Genomic DNA, 13,134 nt, shown 5'->3' with positions numbered 1-13,134 from the left:
GGGAAAGAAGACACACAAAGGGCCCTGGGGGGAAGGGACACACAAAACAGACTGAGGGGAGAAAGTCACAGAAAGGGGTTGGAGGAAAGAAAGAGACTCACAAAGTGGCTGGAGGAAAGAAAGAGACACACAAAGGGGTTGGGGAGGAGAAAGAGACACACAAAGGGGTTGGGGAAAGTAATAGACACACAAGAGGGTATAAGACATTGTAAAGGAGAGATAAAATATGTTAAAGACGGTAAGAAATTCAAAATGGAGGTTACAAGACACACAGGAGAAGACGCAATATTCCTTGCACCCGTCCTGCGATCAGTAAATTCATAAATTATTCGTAAACTTGTGCATGTGAACAAAAAGTTCCACATCACTTAATACTTAATTTGGGATTAAAAAATATGTACTTTATTAGCTTGGTCACCATATTGGCTTCTCCTTAAAATTACCCCACAGACTCCTCACTATTTATAAACTAGAAATTCTGAAAAATGTGAATGGAACATGTGGTACTTATAACAAGATACATTTGATGAGATATAAAAACTGAAAGTTTTGCTCCAGGTAAGGGACAACCAATATAGTGTAAGTTGCCAGCAGTGCATGATTCTGTAAACAACCATGTTAGCTTTCCCGATGGCTTTGTTACATTGCTTGACTATTTTTATGTCAGCTAAAATAATATCTCTTAGGTCTCATTTCTCTGTAGTGGTTGACATTTTAATATTTTATCTGCTGATCTATGACAAAATAGTTTTCACAGAGAATGTGCAATGTATTTACAGTAATATATAAAGTGTTCTTCAACAATTTTAAGTTTCTGTGAGAGCATTGAGGGCCGAGTCACATTTTTTTAGTGTAGCTAGATTGCTCCGACACTATTAACGGTGCAGAAAAACCTACTTTTTTTTTTCAACTTAAAGAAACAATATTGCGTTAGAAAACAAGCATGTATTCCTAACTTTATAGTTTTAACCTATCTATGCTAGTGTTCCCACTGCCATGTGAGAGCTTGAAGGGTGAGTTTTTCTTATCTTTCTTCTTTCAGCCCTCGCCATGCCAGTTTTGTTGGGGAAGCACCGCCTCCATGGCTGAGATTGAGTGTGCATGCACAGCAAAACGAACCAATCAGATGAACCCTATGAGACCATCTAACTGAAATAACCGAGTTTTACTTGGCTATTTCATTGGAAAAACCTCTAGTGGCTGTTAGAGTGACAGCCACTATAGGCGTTTAAAGGGAACCTGTCAAACACTTACCAGACCTTCCAATCCCCTACCATGATCTCCATACATAGGTGGTTGTTATACTACTGTAACAACCAGCTCTGTTCTGCCCACTATCCTCTTGCAGCCTCTACTGATTTGACCTCCTTGGGGAAGCTTCACCAAGCAGGGTAAACCATCTCCTCGACACTGGCTTGCTGGCTTCTTTTCCAGCATGCCATCATCTACATGTAGTCACATCAGTCACTTTGATCCTCTAACCCCCAGTCAGTGGTAGCAGGATACACGCTGTGGTTACTATGGGTGGAGATCACAAGGACCACCCGTGGGGGGTCTCTTCTGCTCTCCCCATCAATTAATTATTTGGCATAGATTCTATGCTGAGGAGTTGATTGACAGGTGTGAGAAAAACCTATTTCTAAATATGCCCTTCCCTACCCCCCCCCCCCCCCCAAATCTATACATTTGCAAGCAAAGTTGCTAGCACAATGTATAGATGGAATTTCAAGGTCTTTAAAAATAGCTTGAGTAGTTTTTTGGGTGAACGGATTTACTTTAAACCATGCAATGTAAAGAGGGATTAAGGGGTTAAACATTTACCTTTCTCCAGCGCCGGGGTCCCTCGGCGCCTGGATAAATCTCCTCCCTTTTCTGACGTCAGCGCTGAATGCGCATGCGCGGCAAAAGCCGCACGCGCATTCAATCAGTCCATAGGAAAGCATTGCTCAATGCTTTCCTATGGACGGCAGCATCTTCTCACTGTGATTTTCACAATGAGAAGCGCAGAAGCGCCTCTAGCGGCTGTCAATGAGACAGCCACTAGAGGCTGGATTAACCCTAATGTAAACATAGCAGTTTTTCTGAAACTGCTATGTTTACAGCTGCAGGGTTAGCCCTAGATGGACCTGGCACCCAGACCACTTCATTGAACTGAAGTTGTCTGGGTGCCTATAGTGATCCTTTAAGTTATGAGTATACACTATTGTTAGTGCATCAGTCTCTTGATCTGTTTCATAGAGGCCAAATGGGGGTATGTGAACTCTCCATTGGTTCTCCTTTTTACATTGACAAATCATCCTGCATTGTGGACATGTGGACATCAAAACTGTGTCACGTTAAATTGTTATTGCAGACACAATGCAGTATTCCTTTCTGATAAACAACTGGTGTATAGTGATGTCGCGAACATAAAATTTTCCGTTCACAAACGGCGAACGCGAACTTCCGCAAATGTTCGCGAACGGGCGAACCGGGCGAACTGCCATAGACTTCAATAGGCAGGCGAATTTTAAAACCCACAGGGACTCTTTCTGTCCACAATAGTGATGGAAAAGTTGTTTCAAGGGGACTAACACCTGGACTGTGGCATGCCGGAGGGGGATCCATGGCAAAACTCCCATGGAAAATTACATAGTTGATGCAGAGTCTGGTTTTAATCCATAGAGGGCATAAATCACCTAACATTCCTAAATTGTTTGGAATAACGTGCTTTAAAACATCAGGTCTGATGTTGTATCGATCAGGTAGTGTAAGGGTTACGCCCGTTTTACAGTGACAGACCAAACTCACCGTTTAACGCACCGCAAACAACCGCAAACAGTCCATTTGCACAACCGCAAACTCCCCATTTGCACAAGGTTGGATACCAAGCTAGCCATGTCCCGTTCCTTGTCCTCACTGATGTCATTGAAGGTCTCTTCCTCCACACCAAGGGTCCCCGAAAGGTGACAACAAGCCCCTTGTATTTTTTTTTTAAATGTACACTACTGTTACACCAGATATGAGTTGCACTGGTGTGACACTGTGCCCTGGCAGGCCCTGAAACGCACACGTGTGAAGGAAACTGACTGCTATTATTTCACAGTCAAATTTCTAGTTTTTTTTTTTTAATGTACACTACTGTTACACCAGATATGAGTTGCACTGGTGTGACACTGTGCCCTGGCAGGCCCTGAAACGCACAGCTATTATATTACAGTCAAAAAGATATTTTTTTTTTAAATGCAAGCTATTGTGACACCAGATATGAGTGGTGGCACTGGGCAAGTGGGCACAGTATACTATAAAGCAGACTGATGTTCTAGCCCTAAAAAGGGCTTTTTGGGGTGCTGTCCTTACAGCAGAGATCAGATGAGTCCTTCAGGACTGTAGTGGACACTGAATACACTAGCCTAGCTATCGATTTCCCTATTAAATCAGCAGCAGCTACACTGTCCCTCCTCTCACTAAGAATGCAGCTTCCGGGGGGCGGGGCCTAGCTGTCATGGAGGAAAGACGCACTTCGTGTGAGCTCCCTCAATATCTCACTTTAAGCAGCTATCAACAAGCGAATTTCACCCCAGAAGGGGATGACCCAGCAATGTTGCTCCTACCTGACCGACCCGACATGCTTAATAGCGGTCAGCAACTCGACAGAGTCTTACTTACCTCCGCGTGGCAAGTGTGCCCTGGTGCTCACCGGGCGGGAGAGGCGGCCGATCTCCCGATCCTGGGATGCCCAGGAGCAGCTACTTCCCGGAAGGAGCTCCGTTACCCCCCCTCGGACCGGTGGGGGTTATCCCAGTCACCCCTGAGAGGCTGTCTGGAGCTAATGGACGCACAGAGCACAGCCGCCCAGGCTGACATACTCATCTGCGACTCTCCCAATATGGCGGCAGCCGCGTTTCCTCCTGGTACCAGCAAAGCATGGCAGGATATTGAGTCTAAGCTGGACAGACTCTTTAATCAATTTTGGAAGCAAATAACAAGCAGGAAGCCCCAACAAGCTCCACCACAGCCCCAACAAGCTCCACCACAGCTAAGCGAAGCAGTCCCCATTAAAATCCACCAACGCAAGAGGCGTCGAATACGGGACTGGAGGCACAAACAGAAATGCAGAGCCTGCCCCATGTCAAGCACTCGCCTCCACCTTAGGCCTCCACCCGACAAAACAAGCTTCCACCACCTCAAGCCGCGAACCCGGCACTCAGCCAGAGACTTGCTTTTGTTGTTCCAGGTATCAGGGACTCCCAGGGTCTGCACCTGGCGCCCAGAAGGGATCGGATGAGCACAAGCAGTAAACAGCAGCCTGCCAAGCATGTCCCACTATAGCCGATCCTCCACACCATGCCTTTGATCACATGAACTGCTCTCTGCACATTAACTAATCATAAAGTAGCAAGCGTTTAAACATGTCATTATTTCACCTCCTAAAGAGTTTATTGTCGTAGTTCCTTACATGCCTTTACCTTAACCGTTCATGTATTATGTTATTCACTAGTCTCATCTCATGGGGCGACTCACACTTGATTTATAACTCGTGGTGGAGCTGCTGATATAAATACACAGTTGATAACGTGCAAGCTACACCCTAAACATGACAGCCATCTTTCACAACAATGTACTGTTATATACTCATACCCTCAGTGCAACTAGCCATGATATACGCACATTCAGCCTAGCATGCTCAAATATAACACACTTCTGTCTAAAAAAAAAAAAAAAAAAGAATGCAGCTTCAGAATTAATCTAAATTGTATGCTGTCTAGGAGGTCGGAGGGTCTGGGAGTGAGGGTCTGCTGCTGATTGGCTGGAATATGTCTGCTGACTGTGATGTACAGGGTCAAAGTTTACTCAATGATGATGAATAGAGGGCGGACTGAACATCGCATATGTTCGCCATCCGTGGCAAACGCGAACAAGCTATGTTCGCCAGGAACTATTCGCCAGCGAACCGTTCGGGACATCACTACTGGTGTATCTGCCCTTCTTCGTGAGCGACATGTTCTATAGTCCACCCTTGCCTTAAATAACCATTTTGTGCAAGTACTGTAAAACCTCCTGCCTAATCTCTGAGACAGACCATGGGAACTCTGAGTAAAAACTTTACTTTTTTCATCCTTGCAAACAGTAAATTATATTATCCATTGCAAAGCAAGTCAAGACTTTCATTTTTCATTTCAATTCATCTCCATTTCACAACATTTTTCCAATCCCAGCATGTCTATTTTTAAGGATTTATATTTAAGGCTATATTCTAGCAGATTTATGCAAGAAAAAAAAGGTACATATTTTTCAGTTTCATGTGTGACAGAGAAAATAATAACTCTCTAATTTTTGTAATAATAGCCAGTTACTGAAAATAACCATAAGGGTGCTACTTAGAATAATAGGTACATTTTTCACGTCTCATTTTATTCCACTAACATTTTCATGGTGATTTTTATTCTGGTTACACAAATGCATAATAATAAATGTTAACTACATTAAATCCCATTCACTTTAATTTTCATATTGTATGCTCTTCCATCAAGAAAAAAAAATGATACTTCTATTGCACATATTCTTTTCAGATGGTACATTAGTGATTACCATTCTTTGAGCTATTTCCCATATGTGGAATAAAAATTCCACAATAGCTTTAAGCACATTAATGGAAATTAGACCAAAAACTGAGCCTTATTACACGTACATGTACTGTTCCACCTGCATAAATAACAAGAATAATGCATTGTCATATTTTTTTTTTTTTCTGGCCTTACCCGGCTCAGAAATCTGTTTTTTTTTTTTTGGTTCTGTCAGTCCTTTCTGTTTAGATTTAGTTGACATGTATAAATATGCCGTTTAAGGGACTCCTCATTTAAAAAAATTTTTCAAAAGTTTCTGTTTCAACCTCCTTTTTCCACAAACTAGTCTACTTTAAGTATGATAACATGTGTAACAACTCATGTAAAATATCTTACTTAGAACAAAAAATATATATTTTTACATTGTTTTAATTCATATTTTGTGTCTGTATCAGTTATTTTTTTGTTACTTGCTTTTTCAAAATGATCTTCTATTCCATGCCTTGTCTACCAACGCTAAAAAATACATTCTCCAATTTTAAGTTCTGCTCAACATACTGGGAGATATTTATCAAAGTGTTCTGAAAGGTGATGGTTAAACATCAGTTTGATCACAATTATTAAAGTGATCTGAAAAGTTATGGTTTACTTCATAGTAAATTCCACTCATTTTCATTTCCATTTACAATTTTCTACCAATTTCTATCGAAAAAAAGTTAAGGCAAAATCCACAAATGTATTGTGTCACCAAAAAAAAACAATTACTGTTATGGAGCAAAACAAAAAAGCAACAGATGACAAAATCTAACATGTTTCAAATATTATGAAAAAATTTGCTGAAAATTAGATGTAGAAGTCTATAATAGAAATTTGATGTCACTCAATGTCACTCAGTTGACATGAACAAAATATAAACAACATACTGGAAACAAATATTCTTTCTACCTGCAAAACAGATATGAAAATACATGTGCATACATCTATACCAGGTTTCCCAAAACTCCGGCCCTCCAGATGTTGCTGAACTACAACTCTCATGATTCTATGAATGAAATAGATAGGCTGAGAATCATGGGAGTTGTAGTTCAGCAGCATCTGGAGGGTCGAAGTTTGGGGAAGCCTGATCTATACCAAAGCCAAAAAAAACATACACAATCCTACCTATAAAACAACAGGTATATTTATCTACAAAATACCCAAAGCAGAATTCTTTACATAGTATGTTGAATGTTCTACCTTTCTCAAATGGGGAATACAGGCCAACGTCTACATAAATCCTCACATATATCAGCGGCAATACAAAGACAGATACAAAAGGACTTTACACTTTATTAATTGGATGATTCACATTTAAAGAGATGGGGTGAGAGAGTAATCCAGAGGATTAAATCATCACTTTAATACCCTTAATATAAGAGTGGGTCGTGATGGGGGTTTTCTATAAAACTATTCCATGGAAGGATTGCTTTTACAATCAGTATGCATGACTTCCTATTCCCCTGGAAAGTGTGAATGACTTATGACACCTGCAGAGACTGACTACATGAGCTGAATGTTTTACACTCTGTAACTGGTGGAAGACAAAAAGGTCTGTTGTCGTGCTGTGTTTATTGTATCTATTGTCCATCTACACTGTGTTGTGTAGTTGTATGTAAAAGCAACATCTCTTATTTTTATATTATATCATGCCTGCAGATAAGACTTTAGCTGTCAATCAAAATCTACAGAATTAACTGGGCCATGGTGTAGACTTTGTGCTACTTTATTCTGTGTTGGCATTACATTTAATATATACAGAACAAACAAGTATTAATATTATGGAATATTTAAGGTATAATTTCATTTCTTTTTTCAGTATTAGATTTGTTTTAATCAACAGCTCATTTATTGTTTTTATTGCTTGTTGGTTGACTAAGATTCTCTAATTACATCAGATATATACCTTTGATGTTCGATGTTGCACGTGCGGTCTCTAAGGTCTGGGACATGGATCAATATCACCTTGGTATGTTATCAGAAGTCAACAGGGCAGATCAATAAAATACTACTGTTTCCTCACTGACTGAATCTTAGTCTGAGGAAATAGGAGCAACCTGTGTGCCATAGCACAAGGAATATTGTCATTAGAACTTTCTTTTCACCCCAGTGTCTTAATTAAAATGAACAGGAAAATAATAGGTCAGGTAAGTCAAAGAAATAAATAACCAAACACAACTTGGAGGCATTTCTTTGCGCTGCTATATAGCACTTTAAGAACTGCCTATACCTAGACTGATCATTTTAAAATAAGTTGTGCAGTTATTAATATTGAAAAAAAAAAACTTTGACATCTGTTCATCAGGGTACACCCAACATAAAATTTTTTTTATCTTTTGCAATCTATAAAGGATCCAGTGCAAACATTCATGTACCTGTCCACTTATTTTTTTCTATCAATGTTTTATCTGCAGAAAAATGTAATTGGTGCCTAGTGAATGACAAACGTCTGCCAATTAGGAATTATGAAGATGTCTATTCCTTCCTTCTCTTCTTATTTACTAGTGACACAACTGATATTCTAAAAATTCAGGTAAAAACTAGGCATTTGTTTTAAAAAAAATAAAATACAAAATCGTATAGTCCATTTAGAATCCCCTCTCAGATAGGTGCCTTTCTACTGGAAAATGCAAACTTTGCCTTCGGAGTTACCTCTTTATGCTTTTATTGTAAGTTTAACATTTTCTGCATAGTGGAAGCAAATTAAATAAATGTAGGAAATATCAAAGTTTTGAGTGGTTGTGTTCACTTCTATTAAGTTGGATGGGTTAAATATTTATAAAGTAATCAATATATGATAGAATGTTTTTTTCTAAATTTGAATTCTAGACTGAACTGTACATCTGCAACATATTAATTGCATTATACTTAAATTGTTTATTTTCATTAACTGTATAGAACATGTCGGCTTACTTCCTATGTAAAGTATAAGAAAACATCATAATTTACATTCGAAACAAAGATTCACGCATTAAATATTCAAACTTCCAATGCATAAATTAAAACACAAAAGTATTTCATTAAATGTAGCTAGAGATACAGTTACGAACTTAAAGATAACTAAATAATTCATCTTAAAATTAGGCTGTAAGAAATCAAAATCATTCACCCTCTATTATGGATTATTTCAAATTAGATCATTTCCATCAACACATACCAAATATCTAGCTTGCATGTTCCTGCTTCACACCTTTCTTTATGTGAATACTCTCATTCTTATAATTTACGGTTTCATTTATACACATAGTTGAAGAGTGATAGTACCCCAGCTTAGCGTAGATTAAAATGGAATTTGTAAACAGCACACTATGTTCATGTTTACTTGTGATATTTTATGCTTAATGAATTGCGTTGAACTAACAGGAACATGCAGTGAAGGCATTCTATTGATTTGAAACTCTGTTATTAATAATCTTGATAAATGAGAATTAAATAGGTAGTAACAGTAACAGGTGGTAACAGAAAAAAGAGAGATGTCAGAAAATGTCTGTGGAGGTTTTAAAACCACAATTTAAAGTGTCGCTAAGCATCATAACAACTTTGTAAAGGTTATGGTATAGAGAGCACCCTGTTACTTGTCTCCCTTCTTAAAGTGTCTTATTTTTGAAGCAACGTATAAATATCAATGCCCAATAAGCCTGTTCTATGGATCTTTGGTGTCAATAAAGGTACAATAATTACTTATTTTCAGCCCGAGATCCTTTAAATTTGTGCATGTGTATTTACATGCATGACTTGGATTGACATTATTATTATTACTGGCATTTATAAAGCGCAAATATTTTCCGTAGCGCTGTACAATTCTCCCCCCTCTTTTCTCCAACTCCACATAGAGCTTGTGCTGTGGCCATGGCCCTGTGCAGTGGATAGTTTACAAGATTAATGCACACAGTCAGCCTGCGAATAGTCCGATAAATAGATGGTGTGAAGAGTGGAGCTGCAGTTGGAGGATACACTATTTGCCCTATAAATCACTGCTGGAGAGGAGTTGTTGGAAAACTCCTAATTGGTGGACCCTCTTTCTGATCTGGAAAAGGTCTGCACGTTGCAGCTATTTGCCTATATAGGTGCTAAGTGAAGCTTTTGTTATTATTATTATTTCAATTCATTATTGTACAATGTTGAATGCATTATCTATTTAAAGCGTTTTAAAAAGTGTGAGTTACTTCCTGAATACAATATCCATTAAAAGTGAAGGTTGTTTAAGCTGATTGCTCTTTCCTAGACAATTAATTAAATTATATATATCCAACATCTACCGCAGGACTTTGAATGTATACATACTATACAGAGTATATACGTTCTGTACTTCTCTCCACCCTACTTTACTGTCTTATCATGAAAAAAAAAGAAATACAAAAAAGTTTACTCTTAAAATGCAAGAAGGCAATAAACAAAATCAATCAAAATTCTGTATAGTTGTATTAGTTATGTTCAGTTGATGAATTAAAACATTAGCCTTCATAGACTTCATAAATCTAGCTATCAGAGTTTATGTGAATGGAGCAATCAAATGTTAGACCTAGCTGTAAAATATGGAAGAGAGATGATCTTAAAAACATGCTATGGTATAATGAGACATCTAGCTCATCAATGAACTATCATATATCTCTATAAGGGAGTATTTTCTACATTATTTTCTTTTTCAAACATAGCCATATATCCGTAATAGTTTCGGAATGTGTGATGTGATCTTTTATAAACCCTGTACAGTAGAAGGGATGACCAATTAAAAAAAATACTAATGATATAGAATATAATACTCTACATTATACTGTATAGTAGAAGAGGAGACTGTTCTTAAAAACAAAAATACATACTACTCTGCATAGATATACATTGCATCAAATAACCTGTATTCTAACTTTTCTGAAAAGGTTCATCCTCCAAATGTAATTTGATTAGATTTTTATATCAGGGTAACTGTCAAAATAGTCATACAAATCTAGAAGGTATTCAGTAAGTCAAATGGGTGCAAGAGAAAAGAGGTTAGATGTTGGGCTTGTTTAGTAAAACAATAATTTTGGCCAATCTGCAAGAGAATTTAATATTTAAGGTCAAAATCACTGAGCTTAGTGAGATCCAACTTGGAGTATTTTTTTTTTTATTTCAACAATACTGGCTTACGATTTGCAATTCCCTTGTTAACCAATCATGGTGAAAATGGTCATCCTTTCAGAACTCAACAGTTGGAAAGTATCAATGAATGGTCACAAGCTCACAATGATTGTTGTATTGGCATTCAGTCAACATGCAATGGAAAAACATGGCAGAAAGCATGTTACTACTAATGCACAAAAAATTACTTACAGGTAGTATGTGTAGGAGTTATAGCTTCTTCTGCCATGATGAAGCAAGGATTTAGGCAGTGGTAGAAAAGATGAGATGGGAGGAAAGAAAAGCCAGATATTAATGTATGAAAAACCAAGATGAACGAGAACAGATCAGGTGACATGAATGAAAGCTTCTCAAAGCAAATTACATCTAAGACAAGCATGCAACACATTGTCAATGGCCTAACCGAAAAGGTTCACAATGAAACCTTTCCACATTAACAATATATTATTCCTCTGTTTTGGCTTGTATCTTATTGTCCAGTACTGCCATTATAGGTTGTTTTTGTAATATAATGCACCATAAAGCAAATATTAAGTTAAAAAAGCATGCACAAAAGTGGTTAAGCAATAAACACATATCTCTTACTGTCCATTACTTGTTAAATATTCCAAAGTCTGCTGAGACCAGCAATGGTGAAGCAATCCTAACTCTCCCACTGTTGTCAATGGAAGCACTATGAAGGTAGTTCAGGTGCCCTGGTGTTATTTCCTGCATGTGTCTCTTCAATTATTATGAAAAGTAGCTTAAATCATGTTTTCTAATATATAAAACTAATCATTGCTATGCATACACAGGATGTATCCAGCCATGCTATGTGTGCAAGTTGCGGTCATTGAGCGGAAAATACACAAATGAGAACAAACTCAAAACAGCCTTCTATTTGTAGTAAAACTGAAAGATCTAAAGCAATAAACATCAAAATAGACATGCCCCAGAGGTGTGTTCAAGGAAGTTGCCTCCAGTATTTTAATGTAGGAATTAGCTGTCCACACTATCCAATGCGTAGAACCCCAAGTGTACTTGAACACGTGTACCAATTTTAAGTTGCTCATTATATGGTTATAATTCCAAGTTATAATTCATTTTATCTCTAGATTGAAAATATTTTTGAAATATCTACTGAATACATAACTGGTCAGCACATAAATAAAAATATAGTTTAAATATAGTTTAGTTTGAGGACTAAAAATTCACCTTTTGATGGTTGAGTTTTCAATAAATATTCTCTTTCCTTATCTCTCTCTCTCTTTATATACTAAGTAATGTTTGATAAAATCATTTTTTTTAAAAATGCAAACAAGCACAGACAAGCATCGTGTTTCAGACTTCATCCAGCATTTTTGCAGGCACCCTTTACAATGGGTCACTGTTTTTAAAACGGTTTAAAAAAAAAACAAAGCATGGGTTATGATACAGAAGAATCAATGACCAGAAACTATTCATGTACTACAGAGTTTTGAAATACATTTTTTTTTTTTTAGAATTTCTGAAATACATAAATACACTAATATATATATATATTCCAATTATAAACCCCTATTTAGTGTATATACTCACTTCTGGAACACAGTATGTTCTATTTTAGATCACAGAACTTGTTTTATAAACTGTTAGGCCAGTGTGCAAATATAGAGGATGTAATGAAACAGCTTATGGTCAGATATTCAGCATCATTATTCTAGATGTATGTTAAGCATAGGATGAATGCAATCCACTGGGCTGGGATGGGTATCTGTTGGGCTACAGTCCCTGTCACCTACAGACAGCTAGAAGGAACATATCAAGGACAGCAAAGTCTCTGTTTGAAGATACAAGAAATTGATATAAAAGCAATACCCTTTAAATGACTGGCACTAAAATGTAGCCAGTAAATATTAATTCCACAATAAAACGTACATGGAGTTGTTATAGCTATTTAAATACTATAGAACTCAATAAATTGAGTTTTGCTGTCATACTGAGTTTACGATCGCAAATGCTGTACTATTTATTACATGTTTGTTCCAGGAATCCATGCTTAGTTTATTCATATTTCAGAGCATAAATAATTTTAGTTACAGCAGAAAAAGAGTTAAACCAGAAAAGAGTACAATTAGGCACCTTAGTAGCTATGGGCAACTATCTCCGTACTGATCAACTGGTTTTGATGTCATTGAGCTAAACTCTTTGTGATTACTTGCAGTGACGATTCCGACACCTATTTACTGGTGTAGACATTAAAGCGACTAAATGGGAAATTCATTAAGAAATAACACCTAATCAAGGGAATATTTACACACTAAATAATACAAATAGAATCTGAGACTTTTCAGGCTATTTAGTAAGACAAGATTGATATGTGCCATATGCCACCTGTGTTTTTAATGCTTACAGGTCTACTCATTAATGTAGGTCAGCTGTACACACACATGCCATCGTTCAATCATTCAGCAGT

At 37.4% G+C, this 13,134-nt stretch overlaps 1 protein-coding gene across 11 annotated transcripts in view; it reads right to left on the bottom strand.

Annotated features, from left to right (window-relative positions):
• The window catches only part of PTPRM (protein tyrosine phosphatase receptor type M), a 713,165-nt gene that overhangs the window by 242,939 nt on the left and 457,092 nt on the right, over positions 1-13,134 (bottom strand). For 6 of the 11 annotated variants that reach the window (XM_063451546.1, XM_063451547.1, XM_063451551.1 and 3 more), the window contains one exon: positions 10,893-10,922. The exons of the other annotated variants lie outside the window; for them this stretch is intronic. In XM_063451546.1, coding sequence (XP_063307616.1) covers positions 10,893-10,922 — 30 coding nt within the window. The remainder of the gene's footprint in view (positions 1-10,892; positions 10,923-13,134) is intronic. 11 annotated transcript variants of the gene reach the window in all.

This window comes from Pelobates fuscus, chromosome 4 (assembly GCF_036172605.1).
Source record: "Pelobates fuscus isolate aPelFus1 chromosome 4, aPelFus1.pri, whole genome shotgun sequence".
Lineage (NCBI taxonomy): Eukaryota > Metazoa > Chordata > Amphibia > Anura > Pelobatidae > Pelobates > Pelobates fuscus.
Note: the sequence above shows the minus strand (reverse complement) of the source record. Positions and strands in the feature narration are given on the sequence as shown.